A 23,190-nucleotide genomic window follows, 5' to 3' on the forward strand; every position below is an offset into this window, starting at 1 on the left:
AACTTCTTTCCAGGCCCCAGAAATAGTGTGGGAACCTGGATGAGAACTCCTTTCGGGGCCTCGGTTTCCAAATTCATAAACAATTGAGGCAGATGGTTGCTAAGTGCTTATCTGGGTTTGAGGTTCCATGAGCTGGTGGACACGGGGTGAGGCCTCTCCTTTACCCTGACACTGAAGATTGAGGAGGAAGGGAAAGCAGGGCAAGGGATAGGTGGGAGTAGTGAACAACCTGTGCTGAGCACCCACTGGGCACCAGGTGCTGTGCCAGGCTCTCTGGGCACACTACCCACCTTGTGTAACCCAGAAATGCCTCTTGGACAGCAACCTGCGCGATTCTCACCACAGCCCTGTGAGCTTGTTGCAAAAAACCCTCCCAGCACACCCCATCACTTCTGCCCCACCGAGCCAGACTCCCTCTCCCCTTTTTCATTCAATCATTTAGCAAACAGCTGTTGATCATATTACTTCCAGACAGTGAAGATGCAGCAGGGAACAAAAAACTCAAAACATTTAGACTTCATAGAGCTTACATTTGAGTGGAGGAAACAGATCACAGACAAACATAGGTCAGGTGGTATGAGGGGCAGAAAGTGGCTGAAGGTGCTAGACAGGTAGTCAGGAAAGGCTTCCTGGAGGTGGTGACATGAACTTCCATGAAAACCTCTATGGGCCTGAGTGAACAGAGTGGGGCTGGGCCAAGAGCATTCCAAGCAGAGAGAGTAGCCAGAGCCTGAGGTGGGAACAAACTTAGTGTGTTTGAGGAACAGCCTGGATCCATTGAGGCTGGAGCAAGAGAGGAGAATATGGAAGGAACTGAGGTCAGAGAGCTCTGCGTGCATCCTGCCCCTGCCCCTTCCTGTCTCCATGTCCTTCGTCCTGCCATGGGCCATGCTGGGAATGCAGGAAGATAGGTGTGGGTGTCTGAACATCTGAGTTCAAAGGCTAGAGGGCATCCTGGAGTCCATGCCTCTGTCTTGTATAGATGAGAAAACTGAGGCCCCCAAGGGATCTGATGACTTTCCTCGAACCACAAGGCAGTCTGAGTGCAGACCTGGGGAGGGAACTGAGCTCTGAATCCCTGGCCCATGCTCTTTATTAAGGCTGACTGAAGCAGGGCTGTGAGACTCAAAGTCCTCATTGCACTCATGAAGAAACAGGGGCCCCATGCCCTGCGGCTCTGGGTGCAGGGAGACAGTAAGGGGCTGGGGCGGGCAGGGGAAGTGAAGACTCAGGTCGGCGCATGTCTGCGTGGGCCCTTGCCCAGCAATCCATCATCGCGCTTTTCTCGTGCATGTAAGGAGGTGTGAGGTTTGAGCCCTGCCACAGTTAGGGTCTCCAGGAGTCTGCTGGGCGTGGCTTCGTGAGGCAGACCCTGCTGGGAGGGGAGGCGATTCTGACACGCGTGGACTGCACAAGCCACCAGCCATCTCCTGCCACATGACCTCCAGGGGGTCATCTCTCCACCCTGTGCCTCAGGTGCCCATCTCTCAAAGGGTGTAGCCGGGTTTGGGAGCAGCATCAGATGAGATTTCCTGAAAGGCTCTTCCTTGGTGCACACCCAGCACCAGCCAGGGCTCGTCAGAATTTGGGAGGCAGGGATGGCACAGATGGGGCCTGGCACACAGTCACTGCTCAACAGACGGGCGCTCTGCTGGTGGGAAGGGTACTGGGCTAGGAGGCAAGGGACTGGGCTCAGTTTTTTAGACTCCTTTTGCTCCATAATTTTCCATGAGCCAGGTCCTCTCTATAGGCCTCGGTTTCCACATCGGCAAAAAGCAAAAGTGCAAACAAGGCATTCACACTTGTGGCTCCCATGGGCCCCATCACCCCATCATCCCGTCCCGGGTACCTGGTGAGACGGGATGGGAGCTGGCGGTGGGGTTGGGAGGGGAGAAGGATCTTGAGGAAGGACCTGAGGCACAGTAAGCTGGTTTTCTCGCTGGGGCCAAACTCTCTTGACTTCCAATTGCTATGTTGGCAACTACACCATGTCAGAAATGACCCCATAGGCCAAACTGACTCCCAAAACTTGGAGTTCAGCAGATTCTGGAAATCACAGACTCGTGGTTAAATGAGGGAGGGGGGGGCAGTAGGACAATCACAGGGCAGGGAGCCAGGGCCATGAAGTCAAGTCCCGGGTGACACCTAGACAGGTAGCTTCCACTCTGTGGATTTAAGTGACCCTACTATAAAACAGGGATCCTGCCTCCTTCCCATGCATCCCTGGAGCACAGGAACCACCCATCAGAACTCTGCATCCTGGGCCCTGCCCAAGGCCTGACCTCTCCTGATTAGGTGCCAATGTTACTTTCAGTTCAAAAACCTATGCATTTTGGCTCTGATAAAACACAAAGAGGCTGGTGGATGGTTCCTCAGTTGAACCTACACTCACTTGGTCCATGTGCAGCAGATGCCTCCCAGTCTCACCCCCAGAAATGCAGTCCTGCAGAGACCTCCAGTCCCAGCATCCCATCTGCAAGAAATGCACAGCCCAGCACAACCCTGCCATCTGCCTTCTGAGGCTTATGCCCCCAACACACAGACTAACCAAGGGAGTCTGAGGTTATGTGGAGGGGACAAGAGCAGGCTGTGCTTCTTCAGGCAGCCACCCCCCGCAGCTCTTTGGAATCTGCCACTTGCCAGGTCAGAGTCCCAGGGATGGACTCTCATTTTATCGTTAGCCCTGCCAGAAGAATGCACGGCGAGGAGGCAGCACTGCACGAGTCAGTGCCGTAATCACTTACAGACCATGCTGGCCCCAGTCCTGGCAGAGGACGAAGATTTATTGTGGGGATGAATGGAAAACAAAGAACAGTTGTGCAAACTTTACGGAGCTACATTATGGGAACTGCCTTTCCGTTTCCCCTGGTAAATGTGCCGGACACTGTTTCCAAAGGGAACTGGGCTCCGCTACCCAACTGGGTGCAGACATAGCCTCGGCACGGCTTGCTGGGCTGAGCTGGTCTGGCCCGTGGTGCCCAGGCCCCGGCTGACAGCCAACCCCTGTCCTCTGGGGGCACAGCCAACCTGGGATGCTCTGGTGAATCTGGGGAAGAAGGCTCGGTCCTGGGCCTCCATGTCCTCATCTGCCTACTGTCATTCCCTCGCCAACATACCTGCCACACGACCGATATTCTCAATATTAACACTGATGGTGTCGCTCTCCTGTTCAAAACCCTTCCACCACTCTCCCCATGGCCCTCAGGGTAGAGTCCAAGCTCCTCCTACTGGATGGACTTTGAGGCCTTTTAAGGTCCAGTTCCAACCCATTTTTGTTCCCAGCTCCAATGCATGTAACGTACTCCAAGCACAAGAGGACACCTATGCTCCCCCCATGGGTCAACACTGTCACATCTCAAAACTTTTACATGTGCTGTTCCCTTTCCTTGTGGCCTGCACCTAAAAAGCTCCTACCCTCCCCTCAAAGGCCAGCTCTGATGGCATCCTAGGGAAAGTCTATTCCCTCCTCTGTGTCTCTGCAGCCCTGGACCAATGCCCTCGCCACCAGACCCTTCCCCACTTGATGCTGCACTCACCCCCTGCTTCTAGCATCGAACCTGGCACAGCGCGTGTCAATAAAGCTGTGCTGAAAAATGGGCCGGAGGGAGGGGGAGACAAACAGAGGAGCTCAAGGTTGTCTCCTAGGAGGGAGAGGGACACAGGTATAACCGAGGCCACAGGGGTTATTGGACACGTCACCCACTTAACAGATGAGGCCAGGACACAGGTCTGTCACTGCAACAGTCCATGTGACTCACGTGAAGTGGGCTCAGCTCACCCACGTGCCATCGGCGGAGATAGAGCCTGTTAGTTCTCAATCATGCAGCTCACCGTTTCCAGGATGTCCCTCTTGGAAAACATGGTCCGGACCCTTCTTAGAGTCACTATTGATTGTATCTGACTTTCTCAATCATTTCAATTCCATTTACATTTAATTCAAAAGCTTTCCCCCCCTTGTGTTATTTTAAATCCAATTCAGAGGTTTGTGTTTTTATCCTTAATTTTTTAATATTCCATAAAGCAGCATTCACAAACCTTGGCCAGCATTCACTAAGTGTGGTGTTCCCAGGAATTCTCATCTCTGGTTTGATGACTCAAAAAAAAAAAAAAAGAAAGAAAGAAAGAAAAAGAACAAGTGCTCCTGTTTTCAAGCACCAAGTATTTGCCAGGCATGAGGTAAACACTCCGTATAACTGATCTCATTTAATTCCCGCAACACTCCCCCCTTTACACAGACGGGACACTGAGGCTCAGAGAGGCCTTGCGACTTATGTGGATTTCACAGCTGGTTAAGGGGTAGATAGGAGATTTGAAATCCAGTGGTTATCCTATGTGCTTGGCTATTGATCCACCCAGGCTCGTAATTTAAATAAGATGGGAAGAGAGATGAGGTAGGAGTGGGGGTCACGGGGTGAATAGGAATGGGGTAAGCTGTGGGGCAGGGACGGAGAAGAGCACAGGAGAGCTGCAGGCAGAGGTCTAAAGACCAGAAACTGCCTTAGGGGGAACCTGAGGCTAACCGTTATATGCCTGGTGGGGAACCCATCTGGGAGGAACACGCCAGAGAGGGTGACTGGGTACCGAGGCAGGAACACTGGACTGGGAGTTGGGAACTCAGCTTGACCCCCTCTACGGAGCACTCTGAAGTTTGCAGATCCCAGCCCCTCCATCCGTTGAAAAGACACTTCTGGGGTGAGCAGCACAGGTCCCATCTCGTAGATGCACACACTGAGACTCAGGAGTGAGCGACTCATCTGAGACTGCAGAGCTAGCGAGCAGCAGAGCTGGGACGAGTCTCCAGCTCCACTGTCTCCAGTTCCTCTGCCCTTCCACAGGCACATCATCTCCATCTAGGTGTTCAGTTCCCCCCCTGTACACTGACGAGAGGGACCCTCGGGGCTCGGACCTGATGGTAAGGCTGGGGCTTCAAAAAGCCTGAGTTTGCTTTTTAAAAACGAGGGTCAAGAGGAAGGCATCCCACCTCAGGGTGCTACACTTTATCCCATTTCACAGCTCAGGAAACTGAGGCTCAGAACAGCCAAGTCCCCTCAAGGTCACACAGCCTGTCTGCGGAGCTGGGACTTAACGACAGTCTTTTCTGTTCCTTTGGAGACACTGGTGACCACATGGCCACTATCCATTTTAGACTCCCCTTTTCCTCTTTCCTAATGCAAACTGCTCGGAACAGTCATATCCATTTGCTGTGCTCTTACCGCATGCCAGGCACTGCGTAAGCACTTCATGCATAGCATCTCATGGAAGGCTGACCACAGTTCCATTCCCTCTACTTTACAGGTAAGAAGACAGTAGCTTGCAGAAGCCAAGTTATTTGCACACAATCACAGGGAGATAGATGGCAAGGCCAGGTTTTAAGGGGAAGCTTTTTTTTTTGCAGAAAAACTTCAAGCACCAGATTAGGGAGTGGACACGACCATCTTTAAGTCCCTCTAATCGTGTGACTTCACAGGAAACTGCTCTGGAGGACAGTGTCCAGGCAACCTTACACGGCCTTGGAGCAGAGGGGTTGGGTGGTCTCTACTAGGGAGCAGGCTCAGCTCCTCTGCCTCCAAAGCTGGGTCAGGTGTCAAAGAGCACATGGTCCCCAAGACACTCAACCATACCGGGAAACACTTCAATACAAGGGGCAACACGTTCTGAAAGGGCAGGAGACACAGAGAAAGAGGGAGCAAAGCAGGGTGACACTGGACCCGGTTGTGGAGGATAGTTAGGGATTTCCTGTTCTGGGAAAGGCATTCCAGTCGAAAGGACAAGCAAAAGCCAAGGCCCAGAGGACTGAAAGAAGCTCGAGTGTGCAAAGGCTCTCTAGGAGTCTGGGAGGAGAGGAAGCCTGGGGCCGGGAGAAATAAAGCAGGCATTCCAGGGCTACTGTTAACTTCCTGGGTGACAGGGGGCTATGGACGCCACCTCTCTGGGCTTCAGCTTGCCCGTCTAATAATAAGTAGACATGAGAACTGATGTGATCCCAGGAGGGACCCCAGAAGGGCTGTTAACGAGGCACATCTGGATGCCGACTTGAAGGCTGACTTTGCCCAGAAAGGTTTTCCTACCCAGACCCTCCTTCCCTGGAACCAGGAGAGACTCAGACCCCCATTTCCAAAGTGGTGGACTTGACAGACAACCTGAACTGGTTGGGCCAGCTTGGCCTCTCTGGGCTCATTTACAGCAGGCTTCTCCAGGGCTTTTAAACCATGTCCACTTTGTGGTATTTTTAATCTCTCCAGCAACCCCAGCCTCCACAAAGCAAGCTTGTTTTCAGGTGACTTATCTATTTTTAACATGAAATGCCTTACTCCTCATCCCATGAACACTCTTCCCAGACAGAACAAAGACCTGTCATGTCAGCAGGACCTGCAACAGGCCCCCAAGGTGCCTGGAGCACTGGCTTGGGAAAAGGAGTTAAGTACAAATGTCCTCCAGCAGGACTCCCGGAGGCCAGACTGGCTTTGATTTCCTTGTGTGACCCCAACTCCCTCTTCCTTCCCCACCCCTCCCAGCACCCAGGGTTTTGGTTCTCGGGACTGGTAAGCACTAAGGCAAAGCAACAAGAAGAAGCCAGAAGCCCCAGGGCCTGGCGCGCAGGTGATTCTTGGTGATGACTTGCTCAATGAGTTTCAGAACTGGAGATTCTCTCGATATTGGTAAGCAGACTGATGACTCTCTGCCTGGAGAGTGGCTTGGGGTCTTGGTGGGCACACAGTCTTTGGAGTCAGGCTGAGACCTGGGCTCAAATCAGATATACTTGGGCCCGAGCTTGAGCATGAAATGGACACACCTTCCCCATCTGTAAAATGGGGATAATATTCTAGTCTTCATGAATGTTTTGAGAGGAAGGCCTATATAAACTGAGAAACACCCAGCGAGCACCAGTGTTTCAACAATGTTCCTGTCCCCCTTGACCGACTTGGGCAAGGTTATGCAGCCAGGCCTCAAATCCTCAGCTCCTGGCTCCCCTCCCTCCCTCCATCGCTCAGCAATAATAGCACAAGAGTCAAGGGCAGTGTCCTTCCCACGGAGCCAGAAGTCTTGCATCACGTCATCTGGTCTCTGGGCCCCCAGCCTCCAGCTCCCAGCACAAGGCCCTGCACATGGGCAGCCTGCCCCTCGGGTGAAGCAAGTGTTTCGGGGTCTTCCCTTATTCATGGGCCACTTGCCCAGTGTGACCTTCCTCACCTGCTGGTGACCAGCCCTTTCAGGACACTCCCCGACCATGGAAGCCCATTTGCTGTGTGCTGCCCAGCCCCTCACCACCTCTCAGGGTCTGTCTTCTCTGGTAGACCTGCCTGCTCAGGTGTTTCAGGCTTCCAAATAATTCCCAGAATTGAGCCTGAGATGTTGAGGTGAGTCAGGGCTGGCTGCTGCCGAGAAACATGCCCAGCACACAAGACTGGTTGCAGGCCGTGAGGGGCAGGGAAGGAGCAGACGCCCAGGGACTCACCCACTGTGAGGAAAAGCACAGAGGACTCTACTCTTCGGAAGGAAGAGGCTGGGCAGAGGTGGGTTGGTGGAAGGCAGCATGGCCTGGGGAACGGTCCAGGCAGTTGAGCCAAGAGACAGATAAGGCCATTCCATCTCCTCTGTGAAATGGGTATGACAACTCATGGGTGGGCACAGCATGTCTCGAAATGCGTTCCGGCTCTCCCCTCACAGGACTTCCCGTGAGATACGATCCTAGACCGCCAGTCAAGCCTCTCCCTGGGTCTCAGCTCACAGCCTGGCTGGGCAGATGTGGTCAGGATCTATCCCCTGCCAGGCAGCAGACTGTGTGACCTTGGGAAATAACGTGGCCTCTCTGGGCCCCAGAGTTTGGTCAGTTCTGTTCTGAAGATGGAATATAGAATAGCCAGAATACAAGAGGCTCTGCATCTCAATAAGTAGAAACTCTCCCTCTACCTCTTCCACCCCCTCCCAGCACCCAGGGCTTTGTTTCTCGGGGTGGGGCAGGGTGGGGCTGAGGCAGAGTAAAAAGGAGGAAGCCAGGAGCTCCAGGATTATGGGAAATGAAAGTAAGTTTGGCCTGGGCTGGCCCCTCTGGGAAATGAGCAAGGCCCCTCGAGGAGGTCCAGTCAGGTGGCTGGTGTTCCGAGTATCTTGGCTGGTTAAGGCTAATCAGTAATGCTCAGCTTTTGGTTGGAAGCATTTCTCTGGCCCCAGGTCCAATGGCACCAGAGACAGAGTGGCAAATAACAGGGATGGGGACCAGTGGGCAATGCGGCTGCAGCTGCTAAAGGAACCCGGGCAGGACGGAAGTCCAGCCTGGAGGCTGTAGCTGTGCATCGGGACTACAAGGCCTCAGACCAGAACCTTGTCCCTGTGCCCCTGCCCCAGAACCCACTTCTGCCCCAGCCGCCCTGGAGAGACACACTGGCGCAGAGCAGGTGCTCTGCGTCACAGGCAGGCACGGGACAACAAGGCCAGCGGCATGTGTGGCAGCCCTGCCCGCCTCACCAACAGCTGAAGCTGCTGGAATTAGCTGACCTCACGTACTGACTGCCTACTGAGCCTCAGTTTCCTCATCTGTAAAAGAGCCATAAAGGATCCTGTCCTAAGTCCTAGGGCTACCGCACGGACCTCCAGAGGCGATCAGTGCAATGCAGGGGGCGGGGAGGGGGGGCGGGGGGGGATTAGCCAAGCACTTCCCTGGGTCATCTCTTTTAATCCTAAAACAGTAATCCTCAAAGGCAGATGCTATTATTGCCCCATTTTATAACCAAGTGTGCTTCAGAAAAGCCAAGTCACCTGCCTGAGCCATACAGCTGGTAAGTGGCAGGGCCAGGCAGGAACCTAGGTCTTGTGACTCCACACCTGGGCTTTTCACCTGTCTACCCACGGTTTCCACACGGCACTCACAGCTTCGGGTTACTGCTCTTCACGAGAGTCAGGGACCGTTGTCGTTCTTATCTCTTACAAACCCAAGGCTATGAGAGGTTTTCCTTTACGCTCTGTCTCTCTTTTTCCTGATGTGGAGAAAAGCAAACTACACAGTCTGCTAATTTCTGCAGTCTCAGACAATCAGAATTCCAACCGTCTGGGAGAGCCAACCTAAGAAAGCAAGAAATTAATCTTTTCAAAGTTAACGTCTTCGAGGCGTCGCGGCAGTATTTGGGTTGGACGTAACCTTGCTGTCGCAACACGGATGAAACTCCAAATTTAATAAGGCTAAGACAACTCGGACAACTCAAAAAACATAACAGGATATTGCAAAGAGATGAGCGGGCTTCCTCTGGATGGCGTGGACAGCCAAGGAGAGGGCAGGGTGGGGGAGGAATGGTGTGGTCTCCCCTGGCGGCCAGCAAGGTGGGTCCCGGTCCCAGGCCCGGCCTGGAGACTGAGAGGCCTGGGCCGAGGGGAGTGGGGCTCCTCCAGACACCTCAAGGCTGGCCTGGGGCGGGAGCAGAGGCTTCACAGTTAGGTTAAATGTAAACCAGCTGCAAGGACGGGAGTGTTACAGTTGAATGGGGTGGGGAAGGCTTACCTCATGAAAGAACCGTGGAAACGGCTGCTGGAAAGATAATAAAAGGATTAACTGCTATTTTAGTGGGCCATTTACTCTTCAATCAAAGTGTCTCATCTATTTCCTGTTCTCCAGAGGCTCTGGGTCCAAAATTCCTTTGTCTATTACAGCACATGGTAGCAGAGGCCTGTCATGAGAAATTAATAATTTTACAGGGAAGGGTGATTTTATTTATGTAGGTGCGGGCTGGAGACCGCCCCTTCCGAGGGGTTGCCTGCTGCGCCAGCATCTCAGGAAGGGGGAGCAGTCCCGCAGTGGGCAGGGGCAGCTCGGAGGAGACCTCTGCTACCAGCTCCAGATGGCGGGACCCAGTGGGGCGGGACCTATGACCCCAGAGAATCATCAGTTAGGCAGGAGAAAAGTCTACACGAAAAAGAGCACCACCGTTTAGAAAGATGTGGGTTCAGATTCCACTCCAGTGGTCACTAACTGTAAAATCCTGGGCTGGTTGTATTTATCTATTGTTGTTACTATTATCACTAGCATCACTAGCCTTTATTATTATTGCTGTTATTGTCCATCTCTAGCTGTGTGACCTGCATCAAATTATGTCATCTCTCTGAGCCTCAGTCTCCTCATCTGTAAAATGGGGGTTCTCGTAGTATCTACCCCATGGGGCAGTTGTGAGGGCCGCATAGAGTTACTGATCAGAATAGTCCCCCCTCATGTGGTCAGCACTCAGAAGCTGCTTGCCAGTGTTATCGCCGCAATCCCAAACCCCCGAAGAGGCAGGGTGAAGTGTGCTTACAGCAGCAAGTGGATGGCCAGCTGGAACCCATCGAACCTTTGTTTCTTCTCCTATAAACACTGTTAGTTTTACAGGATTCTTGTGAAGATTAAAGGGGTGAATATAGACACAGCGTTAACATCACCTCCTCCTTGAAGCCCTTCTGGGCCTCCTCTCCTTGAGCCTATGCAACCTCCATCCCAGAACTCATCACGGATCTCTACCCCCATCTCCCACTCATCCCTGACCGAGTGCCCCCAAGGCAAGGACCGTGGCAGGTCAGGGTCTGGGTTCCCAGAGTCACGCATGAGCCAGGTGTAAGCCAGTGTGTCCCGTGGAGTCCGCTGAACCAAACGAGATCCTAGCAGGAGAAAGAACTCTAAGAAGGTGCTGAGACCACACTGAGTTATCTGGGTTTCTCGGACCCTCTTGCTGGTCCTCTATCTACCAAACTGGAAGATGGGCAGGGAGAGCCCCAGTTATCTCCAAAGGCCCGATGTGCAACACAGATGCTCCTGGGTACTGTGATCCCACACGGGAAGCCCTAGTGGGAGAAGGGCACTGACCGCACCACGCCAGGGGTCAGGCTATGCAGCCACCACGCAGGCCCCCACAGACACCAGTGAGATCACCCACAGGGGAGAAGACATGAAAGAGAACTGTGGCTCAGCAGCTGGCAGCTCTGGGGTCTCTTGGGGAGACAGGGCCCCCGCGTCCTCCAGTGGCCCTGCCCTGTGATGTCTACTGCTCATCTCCTTCCAAGCAGGGACATGCCTTTCAGCAAGCCAGGTGTCACAACACCCCAAGTGAACTGGGGCATCCCCAGAGAGTAGCCCAGGCACCCGCTCTCCCTATAGCATACTCGAGGGCCAAAGGCATGTGATAAATGCAAATTCTCAGTCTGCTCCCTCCAGCCTCTCTCCCCGCAACACCAGCCACAGACTGTTCACTGCCCCTGACTTGTCTGTAAAGTGAACTCCCTCTCATCCTCAACACCCAGCCTCCTTGAAGCTGAATAGATGGGGCCAGTGGACGCCCAGCTCACAGCAGCACAAGCAGATGGGGACCCAAGGGCGAAGACCTGGCCCCTGCAGGGTAGAGTTTATGCTGCCAGTTGCCAGTGCTTCCTGCCCCTTCCCTGGCCCCTACAAATGCTGCCCTGGGCTTAGAGCAGGGACAGATGCATGCCCTGTTCCCGCTGTACCCCTTCCCAGGCTGAGCGCTCCATGAGGTGGGACCCAGTGACAGTGACAGCATACCAGTGGGAAGAACTCAACCTTGGCTATGACACTCGCCTATGGACCAGACACTGCTTTCTTCCTCTGCCTCATCAATGTCCTAATGGGTGGGCATTAATGGCTCCACCAGCCCTTCTACTGCAGGCAGGCGCCTCTCCTGGTGGGCTAGCTGGGCTTTGGTGGTAGGCATGGTGGCTCAGATGAGGGTATCAGGGACTAAGCCTATATTCCTCTGATTCGGATTTCTGCCACAGTGAGTGCAAACACAGAAATGTCAGAATGGCCAGAGGCTCGGGTGCCTAAAACACTGCAGGTGCTACCCAGGGCCTTATTTTAACCCTTAGTCATACCCCAAAGCCTGCCCCGGGGACCTACAACTCTCAGGCTGGATGCCTGTGAGGACCCGGTGCCCCTTACAGGAAGCCAGCCAAGCCTGTGGGCTTCTCCCGGAGGCCCAGGGAGCCTCCCTGGGAAGGTGAAGACCCAGCAGAACAGCCTGTTCCCCACAATTCATTGGGCCACCAGTCAGTGGGACACTGAGCGTGTGTGTGTAAGAGAGAACATGCAGAGGGAAGGCTGGCAGAGCCTACTTTGACCCCAGAGCACCTGTGTCACCTCCTCACCATGTGTGTGTAACACCAGGCCACGTAGTATACCTTGGGGTGAGAGATGGGGCACATGGCAAGTATGAGGGGCCCTCTGCCAACGTTCCCAGTGACAGGGGCACTGACCATCTTGACCAGTAGGCCACATCCATAGCATTCTTCCTTCCCTCCTCAACCACAGGGGATCTCAGCCAGCCCCAAGGGAAGGAGGCCTGGGTATGCCTCTCAGCCAGTGATGTGGGTGCTGCTCTGCCAGGGTGGGTCTGCACATGGCCTGGTGGCCGTGGGAACTCACCATGCACTTGTTGGGCTTCTCGCCCGAGTGCACCCTCATGTGGATGAGCAGCTTGTAGCGGGCGTTGAAGGGCTTGTAGCGGCGCACGCAGCCCGCCCAGAAGCAGGTGAAGTCCTCACCCTTGCGCTGGTCTATGTGGCTCTTCTCGATGTGCCGTACCAGCTCCTCCTGCTGCTCGTAGGCTGCACAGCAGTCCACCCAACGGCACGCCTGCCGCCCAGCCCCCCTCCCTGACAGGCCCAGGCCCAGGCCTCCAAGGCCAGGGCCTGAGGGCAACTGAGGCAAAGGATAGGGGGGCGGCAGGCCAGGCTGGTGAGGCCCGAAGAGCTCTGAGAACTCATCGGCAGGCTCCTGCTTCAGGAAGCCCGCCTTCCGGCAGGAATCAAGTTGCAAACTGCCCTCGTGACTCTCAGTGGTTGCAGGGCCGGGCTGGGCCCTTTTGTGGGGTGCCCCCAGGTCTCCTGGTAGAGGGGGGCTCCGGAGTCCATTTATGCAGGTGACGAGAGCAGTCTGGGAGGAGCGGATAATGGATGTGATGTCAGAGGAGGCACGAGGTGAGGAGGAGGCTGAGGAGGTGGGGGGCAGGCCCAGGAGGCAGCAGTGCTTCAGACCGCCCTCAGGCAGGTGGGCCTCAGGTTGGGGGCCCAGGCCGGAGCTGGGTTCGCTGCCCAGAAGGTAGCAGGAAGGTACTGGGTTGGTGAGGCCTCGGCCCGGGAGGTCCAGGTCTGTGCGTGGGCCGGTGGCCGGTGGGGCCCGGCAGTGGGTGGATAGGGGTGCCCGAGCTTCCATCATAGCCCGATAGACAGGCAGGGACTCCTGCTTGATATGCTGTGTGGCCGGGAGGCTGCCATTCATATACGTGGCTTGAGGTCTGGGTGACCTGGAAGACAGTGGCCAGAGAGGCCATGAGAGGGTGGGCACTCCACAGGGGGGAGGCCCAGGCAGGGGATGGCGAGGAACCTGAGGCTGAGGGCTGGGGAAGCCCAGAGCAGAAGAGGGAGGACGGGGGGGATGGAAGAGGGGCTTGCAGGGAAGGGAAAGAGAGGAGGGAGGGAAAGGGAAGAGAGTAGATATTGTAGTCTGGTCAACAAGGAAGAGTGTGGAGGGAAAGGGGGAGTGAGAGAAAGAGGAGTGGGCCGGGGAGAGACTCAAAAGAGGTGGAGGTCTGAAGAGGAGAATGCCAGAAAAGGCACCATTTCATCTCGTTACCAAGTGCAGCCCACCCCAGCCCCGGATGCTGTCCGGCCCTGCCTTGGAGGCCTCCCTAGGGTCTGCCCCGACTCCCTCCCTCTGACCTTCTAGTGAGTTTTGGAGGGAGAAGGCTGAGGCTGATCTTTTGTGGGACACCTAGGTTTGGTTTTTAAAATTCTGCTTACGTGTCCCTTGAATCTGTTCATTTTTGTTACCTTTCACAATTTCTAAGAATGCCAATAGTGTGATGTGTTGCCCCAAGCAGTCTGTCTTTTACAGTGTGAACGTCTGTGGGCGGGGTTTCTGAAACTCGCTCTTGGTGAGGGCACACCCTAGGAGTGACTGAGGGAAAGCTCCGTGGGTGGGGATGTCCCAGAATTTCAAGCCCAGACCCGGTGACCACAGAAAACAAAACTTTGGGGAGAAGCCATGGATGGGCAGGCAGGCCAGGTAGAACAGCACAGAGGAGGCAGGGGCCTTGGGTTCAAGGCCAGGTTCAGCCATTCCCAGCTGTGCACACGTGAACAAGGTGGCCTGGGCCTTGCTCCTCATCCCAACAGCAGAATGGCTCCACTGCTGTGGGTGAGGGTGGTGTGATGGGCAGGGCTGGGCTGGCTGAGGTGGTGACTTCATCACGCACATGGTACATGTATTTCTGGAGAGGGCACCTCCCCAATTTGGGAACATAAGTGCAGGTAGAGACACCAGGGTCTGTTGGTCCAGAGGACTCTGAGAAGGGGAGAGACTGGCAAGCCAACGCTGGGCCTTGGGTCAGAGAAGCCCCCACTGGCTGGCTAGGCAGAACAGGAAGCCTGCTTCTGTAACCAAACTCTGAGTAGGACACCCCGTCTGTCCTCAGACTTTGCCTTCTCTGAGCCTCCGTTACTTTGCCTGTGAAATGAGGACCTACCCTCTCGGCCTCAGAGGGTAGCTGCCAGGATCAAGTGAGAGGACAGATGCCACAACAGCCACCTGGAAAGGATGGCAGAACAAATGGTGCCATCGTTACTGCCGATATTACTGCCACTATTACCGCTGCTGACCTGGGGCTCTCTGCAGCCAGGCCTGTGGGGCTGTGGGGCCATCGTCTGCCCCTCCGTTCCCAGTGTCACTTCCTGTAGCTCCAACCCGTCCCTCTCTGGCTCTGCAGCTGTGGCATCCCCAGCTTCAACCACGGTGGAGGGGAGAGGGAAGGACAGAGGAGAAGGAAAGTCAGAGCCCAGAGCACTCAGAGAGCGTCGCCTCCAACCCCATCACTACAGGGTCAGGGAAAGGGCCAAGAGGGCACGGGTCTCACCCCTGGGCACAAGCAGCAAGCAGAGACAGGGCTGGGCCAGAACCCAGGCTCCCCTTCTGCCCTCTGTGCACCTCTCTCCTCCGCAGAACTGACCTGAAGCACTCCCTGGGTAAAGGCTTGGGGGAGGGGCTCTTCTGTTTATTTCCCAACAGCTCTTGAACAATTCTCAGGCTAGCTCACCAGAGACCTCTGTTCCCACCTGGGAACTCTGCTGACCTGAGAACGATCAGTGGAACCAGAGAGAGCTTGCATTCCGAGGTAGACAGCAAACCCTAACCCCCTCTCCAGGGCTGGGGATGCTGGGTCCACCATGGCTAGCAGAAAGCTCCAAGTAGCTTAAAGATCTGATTTCCAGGTTGTGATTGTGGAGCTTAACAAAATAAGTAAAAGCACCACTAGCGGCTCCTCACATGGTCGTAACCCTGGGGCCTGCAGAGGTGGGCACAGGCAGGGACGGGCAGCCAGGCAAGCCTTTGTTTCAAGCAATCCCTTTAAAACACAGTGCCAGGTTAAAGCAACCCCCACTAGGAAAAGAGAACAGCTGTAGCTTTCTGTGACTGAGTCACCCAAATAATCGACCAATCAACAGCAAAATCTCGAATGACAGGCATCAAGATGGGGAATGGGTAGCTCTGCTCCTGGTGTCCCACAGCTCCAAATGCCAGCTGACACAGCCCCTACTTGCCTTTGCTGTCCCTGTGCGACCAGGCAGCAGTTCAGGTTCTGCTCTGCCACTGAGCCCTGTGCACCCCAGGCAACTCCCATCACACCTCTACAAATTGTGAGCATGAGTCCCAGACAGAGCAAACGACTGCGGAGCAGCCGCTTGCGCCAGGTGCTTTCCCGAGGGCCGGCTGGCGCAGTCTGAGCGTAGCAGAACAATGCGTGGTATCTGCTGAGTGCATGAGCAGGTTCTTCAAGGGAGAGACCACCATCTGTTTTACACTTAGCGAAACTGAAGCAACTTGCCCAAGCTGTCAAAGGCAGTCAGTGATAGAGTAGGAATTTGAACCTGGATCTGTTTAAATAAGAGCCTGGGATTTTCCCACAACACTCTACTGCCCGGGGCCCCTGCTTCCTCATCTGTAAAATGATCTAATTTAATAACTATTATGTTTCCCAGCAGCCTCAACGTTCTGAGTCCCGAGGACTCTATGTGCTCTATCATTCTGGACCCTGGAAGGGAGCTGCCAGAATTGGGAAAATCAACGTTTTTCCAGCAGAGGCTCTAGAGGAGAAGAGGGTGATGTCAGACCTCATGAGGTCAGCATACCCGATGGTTCAAGGGCTGCAGCCTGGGCTGGGGGTCAACGCGCTCTCTCCATAGGCTATTTGCACGGTGCTGGGTGATGCTGGGGACTCGAGACAGTGAGAAGCCCAGGCAGGTCCCTGCCCTTAAGAATCTCCCCTTCCAATGGGGAAACTGAGGAGCAGCCCCTGAGGGAATGTTAAACTCTGCTGAGGGGTGGGTGGAGTAGTGGCAACAGAAGAGAGCGCAGGGGATCCGGAGGCCAACTACGTGGCAGATTCAAAGCAAGGCCAGGAGGCTGGTGGTGGGCAGGAAGGGGCCCGATCACAGGCCTGCACACCGTGTTTGCGCCCTCATCTTACAGGTAAGGACATGAGGCCTGGACAGGGTCCGCATCTTGCCCAGAGAGCCAGTCGTGGAGCTAGGACTCGAGCTGCGATTAACAATACATTCTGCTGCCCAGGGTGGTGGTAGGTAGTCATTTTAAGCACAGAAATGACAAAATCAGGACATTGCTAAAGTTTCTTAAAACTCCTCACCACTTGCTGGGTGACCTCCAGCTAGTTTTATAGTCCCTCTGGTCTCAGTGTCCCCACCCTAAGGCAGTTGTGGGTTGAATGAGTTAACACATACGAAGTGCTTGGCCCGGGTGTGGCAAATAGTAAGCGCTCCAGGATGGCCGCTTATTTAGCAGTAGGACCTGGGCTTCCTGGGACTGTGCGGATTAAGTGAGAGAACGTGCACAGGCAGCACTCACTTGGAAAGTGGGGGCTGTTTTACTGGTATTAGAAAGCTGGTCTGGAGACAAGGAGGTGGCTGACGTGGCTGCCACAGGAACCCAGGCGGTGGGTCAGGGTGCCACGGATGAGGAGGGGACAGCAAGAATGGAGAGGAGGATCCCTAAACACAAGGCAGTCCAGTGGGAGGGAGAGGGACCGGGATCTGCCTGGCCTGGGAGAGGGGCTGGGCCCTCTTTTTCTGTAGGAAAACAGGGGAGTCTAAAAGTGCCAGGTCAAATTCAACCACCCGGTGGCAGAGGTGGCAGCAACTTAGATTGATACTGGTGTAGGGTTCTGGGTACAGACTCTCCTGTGTCCTAACCTGTCAAAATGACATTCAAAATGACAAGTGATATTTCTGAAGGTCTCTATCAAAAACAAAACCCCCCACAATACTCACTTAGCTTTCCCTAGGTTTGCATAGCTTCCACCCTGAGGCAGAAAGAACTTCCCTGGAGAGAATGGATACTGCTGGGAGCCGCAGTGAATAATCAAGCAGATACCTGCGCTTGACCATTGCCAAACGAGGCACAACCTGGAAACTAAAGGAACTTTGGTCCTGTTATGTACTGAATTGATGTTCTCCTAAAATCCGTGTGTTGAAACCAGAACCCTCAACGTTGACCTATTTGGAGACAGAGCATTTAAGGATGTGATTAAGGTTAAATAAGGTCAGAGGGTGGGGCCCTAATCCTAAGGACTGGTGTCCTTGTAAGAGAAGAGACACCAAGGGCGTGCACACAGAGAAAAGGCCATGTGAGGACACAGTGAGAAGGCGGCTGGCCGTCTGCAAGCCAAGAGAGGCCTCAGGAGAAACCAAACCTTCTGACATCTTGATCTTGGACCCCCAGCTCAGAGAACTGGGAGAAAATAAATGTCTGTTGTGGAAGCCACTGATCTGTGGTGGTTCGTCACGGCAGCCAGGCAGACTAATACACTCCTATAAATCAGAGGTCTCGTTAACACCAAGGAAGGCCAGGGGGAACCTCGATTCTCCGAGAAAAATGGTTCCGCATAAAGGAGAAGCCATTTGATAATACCTCCCACTGGAAAGTAAGCACCATCAGGGAGATCTCGGCCTCCTTCATCAAGACAGCCCCAGCACCCCACAGTGCCTGGCTTATAGGAGGTGCTGGATACACGGTGAGTGAAGGGATAAATTGTGGCAACGGGGCCAGTTTTTAGCATCCCTCATCTGTGAACAGGTCTTAGGTCAGCAGCTCCAAGCACTGGGGTGAGGGCCCTCGGGGCCAAGGGGGTGGGTACAGAGACCTGTCTGCGGTTGACCTACGCCTGTCAGCAAACTTGGAGGGCACAGAGGCATGGGTGAGAATCTGCAGGAGGCAGATTTCAGCCCAGCGTGCAATCTAACAAAACAGTTTGCAGAGGTGGACATCGCTGGAAGTGCGCAAGCACTGAATGTGATGGTTACTTGCAGGTTCTGTGGATCGATGGCTTCTTTGGTCAGGAGATGGCCCCTCTCTGCTCTATGAGTAGCCCAAGGTATGACAGTATGAACCCTAAACTGAGTTTTCCTTCCCCAATGTACTCCAAATCTTCCTCTTCCTCTGTGGAAAGCCATCTCAGCTGCTGCTGCTGCAACAGGGAAACACACCTCAGTAACACCACCTTCGTCTCTCATGAGGCCCTGTAATGTAGGAGGTGCGAGGTCCACACCAGGCCGCCTCCATTGCGCTACTGGGCTCTGGCTGGTCCCTGGCAATTCTGTGCCTCGGTTTCCCTGTGAATCCCACAAGCCAGGCAGACTAGGTGAGGTCTGGAGGCCCTTGGTCCTTGGTTTCCAGGGAGTGTCCACGGAGGGCAGCTGATGGTGGGAATGGAGCACATACCTGCTGGGGTGGGGGAAATGGAGCAGCCTGTCACAGGCTGGGGGGAGGCCTCGGGGTGGTGGGGTTCCTGCTGGGAGGAACAGGCCCTGGCGGCAGGTGGGGCCAAGGCCCTCGGCAAGGTCCAGGTCCAGCAGGCTCTTCTCCGAGCCTGGGGTGCAGTGGCCGTAGCTCCCGTTCACTAGGTAGAGAAAGACAGGAAGAGGAGACAAAGTAAGTAGGGACAGCCTGCAGGGGGAGCAGGGAGAGGGCAGTCATCGGGTACAGCATGAAACAGAGCACCCTTGAGCCGACACTAACTGAACCCCTGCTACATCGAGGCACAGAGATGCCTCGTTTAATTCCCATAATCACCCGCAGGATCAATAACAGTACCAGACATTACTCTAGGTGCAGCAAGCACTTGGGGACTAGACAGACAAGCTCCCGTCTCTGGGAAGCTCAGAGTCTGTGATCCTCTCATCGATCACCTATTGCTCATTTGACAAGGTGCACGACCCTGTGCTAGAGCTGGTGGTCTAGAGCTTGGCTGCCCAGCAGGCTGAGTGACATTCAATGTCAAGGAGCAGGTGCTTACTGAACAGCACCTGTTGCTGTTACCACCAAAGAACAAGAACCTGTTCTTGTTCAATCTTTGTTGTTTTCCAAATTGCGTTATACCACAGAAATACAGCATACGGTTATTCACCCTCAGTGTCCTCCATGGTTCCTTGACAGCCTAACTACCTGCCTGGCCCAGCTACTGGGTTTCTGTGAAGACTAAGTGAGGCAGCAGATTGAGAGCCCTTGAAAAGCTCCAACACATGTAATAAAAATGTTAGGCATGGTTGTTGAATTACTTCCACTCCCTGGGCCTCAGTTTTCTCATCTATAGTGTGAGAAGGGTTAATTAAGAAACTATTTCTTCCTTGGGCTTTCTGCCCTGTCACCTGGCCAGCTTATGCAAGGAGAAAAGGACACACATGGGCTTGGGGGCCCTATGGACCTTGGTGTAAGCCTCTACTGCCCCCAACCAAGCCTGTGACTCAAACAAGTCCCTCCCCAGGCTGAACCTCAGCTCCCTGGTATACGATGGAGAGAGCCACGCCAGCTCTCCCGAGACACTGTGAGGTTTCGAGCACTGCGGTGCAGAGCCCCTACCACAGTGCTGGCACCTAGTAGGTGCGCCAGGAGTAGAAAGTGTCCTTATTGTCATATAGCACTTTGAAAAGCATGAAGTACTCTGGAGAGGTAATAAACGTTATTAACAGGCCCAAGCACTGAGAAAAGTAGTGGCACCAGAGCAGCCCTAACGTAAGGATGAGGAGAACAACAGAGCGCCGTTTGCTGAGCAGTGTGTGCAGCCCTGGGCGCCGGTCCACTGTAGCAGTGAAGCCTCCCCGCCGGCCTCTGAGGGAGGTACGCATATTATCAACCCCAGTGTACAGAAGAGAAAATAGGGGCCCAGGGAGTTAAATTATTCGCCCAAGACGACACAGCTAGTAAGAGTCTGCGCCTGGTCTCTGGCTCAGGTCTGCCAGACCCAAACCCCACATAGTAATCACTATGTAATAAAAAGTGGCCTCTGAGCCAAAAATCCAACCTCACCCTAATTCTAGCCCACCCCCAAGGCAAGACACTCTGAGCTAACTCGCCATGTGACCACGGCTCTAGACAGGCACCAGGCAGGCACCTGCCGGCACTTTACAGTTTGCAGATGAGAGTGCAGCGCTCTCAAGGTCCCAGGGCAGGTGAGAGGCGCAGACAAGTTTCAAGGTTCCCAGGCACAGGCAAGCCTGCTCTGGGGGGGTGGGGGGGGGGGCTTCCCATGCACGTTTGCTCAGAAGCTGCCCTCTGCATCACCTTCTCAGGCGGAGCCTGGGCCCGTGTCCTGCTGCGAGGAACACTTGCCCCCTCTGGCTTTGGCTGCTGAGCGGCCAGCCCTTCACAAGCTTATTTTTTAATAACTTGGTTGTTTTTTAATTAAAAAGAAATCCCTGGTAACAAATGCGAATGGCCTGAGCTAATGAGAGCAGGCTGCTGCTCGTTTAACCCTGTCTCTGCTTGGCGGCCTTTGCCTTTTCCCACTGTTTCTGCACGCGATTTTATTATCCCGCTGAGGCAAACTGTGGGACTGGGCCTCAGAAAACTGTGGATGATTTTACGACCACTAACAGCATTTGGAGCGGAGAGTGCTTAATCATCACACAGGGCTGTCCAGCAGGGTCTTTCTCCCAGAGTCTTCAGACTGGGGAGGCAGTTCTGAGCTTCCTTTAAGGACCCACCAGGCCCATGGAGGACCTCGGAGTCACTTACCCCGCTTCACTGAGGGGGATGTGTGCAGCCGTGGATGGTGGGCCCTGGGAAAGGCGCCGGGAAGTCCAGCATTTCTGAAGCCCTTGCTCATCCAGCACTTCCCAGGCGCCAGGCACAGTCAGTACTTTCCAGTGTCCACCCCGTGAGACGTTCTCATTACAGCCATTTTCCAGATTGTGAAAGCTGAAGTTTGGAGACATTAGGGGCCTTTCACTGGGCCCAGGGGTCTAGGTTTGACTCGTGGCCCCACCCAGATCTCTCAGGCTTCAAAGCCCAAGTTCAGTCCTGCTGCCTCTCAGCCAACTGATGAACCACTGGGGGCCCCCGAACAAGCATCCCCACCTGTGACTCCGATGAAGATCATGTTGGGTCACAGGGAAGCCAAAGTACCACTAGGACAACGGCTCTTAAACTCAGCCAGGTGGTAGGATCACCCCATCTACAGACAAGCACACAAGGGCTCAGGGAGGGGTTTGCCCGAAGTCACACAGGCAGAGGGGCCAAGGGGAGATGTGGGAAGGGATCGCAATTACTCTGACAATTCGGGCCTGAGGGCTTCTTCCCTGCTGGATACTTTAAGAGGTTTTCCTATAATAAATAGGCAAGCCAGCTCTGGGAGGGAGTAAGGAAGGAGCCCCTCGGGTCATAGTCTGGCACTGCTTCGGGCCCCAAGCCCATCCAGACATTGTCTGTGTAACCCTCACAGACCCTGGATGAAAGTGTGGGCCTTCCCACCTTGTGGGGACACATGCACAAGAGCTGGCAAGAAGCTGCCCAAGATCATGTGCCCACTGCTGGCATAGCCAGGGCCTATGCCAGACCCTACCCTAGGCCACCTGCTTTCTCAAAAGCTGAAAATTAAACCTGACTGTAATATGTTTCCCAGAGATGCTGCCACCACTGGGCAGAGCGGGTACTATCATTGTTGCCCACCCTGTTGCGCACCCTAAGCCCAAGTCCGCCGGGAGACCTCCCACTGCTCCCTGCCGGTTGGGGTGTTGCCTCTCTGTCACCAAGTGCAGCACAGGGCCCACCCTGCTCACTCTCCATGTCCAGGGAGTAAAGGTGGAGTCTCTCTCAAGAGAGAGAGTGAGTGAGAGGGCATAGCAGCCCTGCTGGCCTGAGGCGGGTGGGGATCCCCTGGGAAAGGGCTGCACCCAGCAGCCTTGTCTCCCACTGTGCCACAGGGGCCCAACCCTGGACCTGGCTTTCCCCACGTAAGTAAACTCTGGGGAAGGATTGGAGGGTGAGGGGGTCCTGTGTTCATTCTCACAAGTTGGTGAGAAAATCTAGCACAGCAGGGCTGGGACGGACTGACCGTCTATTTCATTATTAGATGAAGAAGCTGAGGCTCGGAGGGGAAAGGACCTCTTGGTCACATAGCAAATCCGTAACAGAGTGTGCACCGCTACCTCTGGGGCTGGGTAAGCGTTTGCTCTTCAAGTCTCAGTTTTCTTTTCTGTAAAATGGTGCAAACACCTACTTCACAAGGGTCTGGTGATAGTTAACAGATGATGAACACAATGCATTTTGCACGGTGCCTAGCTTACAGCAAGCACTTGAAAAGTAATGGTGATGATAATAATTATCTCTTCCATTTATCCCTGAGCTTGGGATGAGACCAGGATGCAGGGCCCTGTACAAGAAGCATTCTATCCCCAGAAAGGTCATGTCTACATGACCTTGAGACCTGATTCAAAAGGACAAGCCCCCAAGGCTCAGGGGTCACCAAATGCACGACCTGGCAGTCTGAATGAGCAAATATGAAGCAAATGTCTCCAGTTATACACCACAGAGCTTTGCAAATTACCGCAATGACTTGGCTATAAAGTGGTACCACATATAAGGTGACTCCCCACAGGAATTTTAATGCAAGCCGAAACCTGCCAAGTCTGCATGAGGGGACAATGATGCATTCAGCATCTCAGGCCCAGAGGCTGCCTCCCTGCAGTCCCAGGAGCAGCCAGCAGCTGGGTCTAGGGCAGCCACACGACTGCTCCTCGTTCACGGACCAGCAGAGCAGACTTGCAGTGTCCACCAAGCACCAGACCGGTGGCAGGACACTGCGCTGCACCGTCTACTACACATTGTGCGGCCATCACCTGTGAGCTTCATCGCAACTCTCAGGACTACGG

General features: G+C 54.4%; 1 protein-coding gene across 2 annotated transcripts in view; it reads right to left on the reverse strand.

Annotated features, from left to right (window-relative positions):
• Positions 1 to 23,190, reverse strand: part of GLIS1 (GLIS family zinc finger 1) — a 212,255-nt gene that overhangs the window by 65,222 nt on the left and 123,843 nt on the right. For both annotated transcript variants that reach the window (XM_053921732.1, XM_024571236.3), the window contains exons 3-4: positions 18,764 to 18,941; positions 12,398 to 13,277 (exon numbers count right to left, since the gene is read on the reverse strand). In XM_053921732.1, coding sequence (XP_053777707.1) covers positions 12,398 to 13,277; positions 18,764 to 18,941 — 1,058 coding nt within the window. The remainder of the gene's footprint in view (positions 1 to 12,397; positions 13,278 to 18,763; positions 18,942 to 23,190) is intronic.

This window comes from Desmodus rotundus, chromosome 3, assembly GCF_022682495.2.
Source record: "Desmodus rotundus isolate HL8 chromosome 3, HLdesRot8A.1, whole genome shotgun sequence".
NCBI classification, from domain to species: domain Eukaryota; kingdom Metazoa; phylum Chordata; class Mammalia; order Chiroptera; family Phyllostomidae; genus Desmodus; species Desmodus rotundus.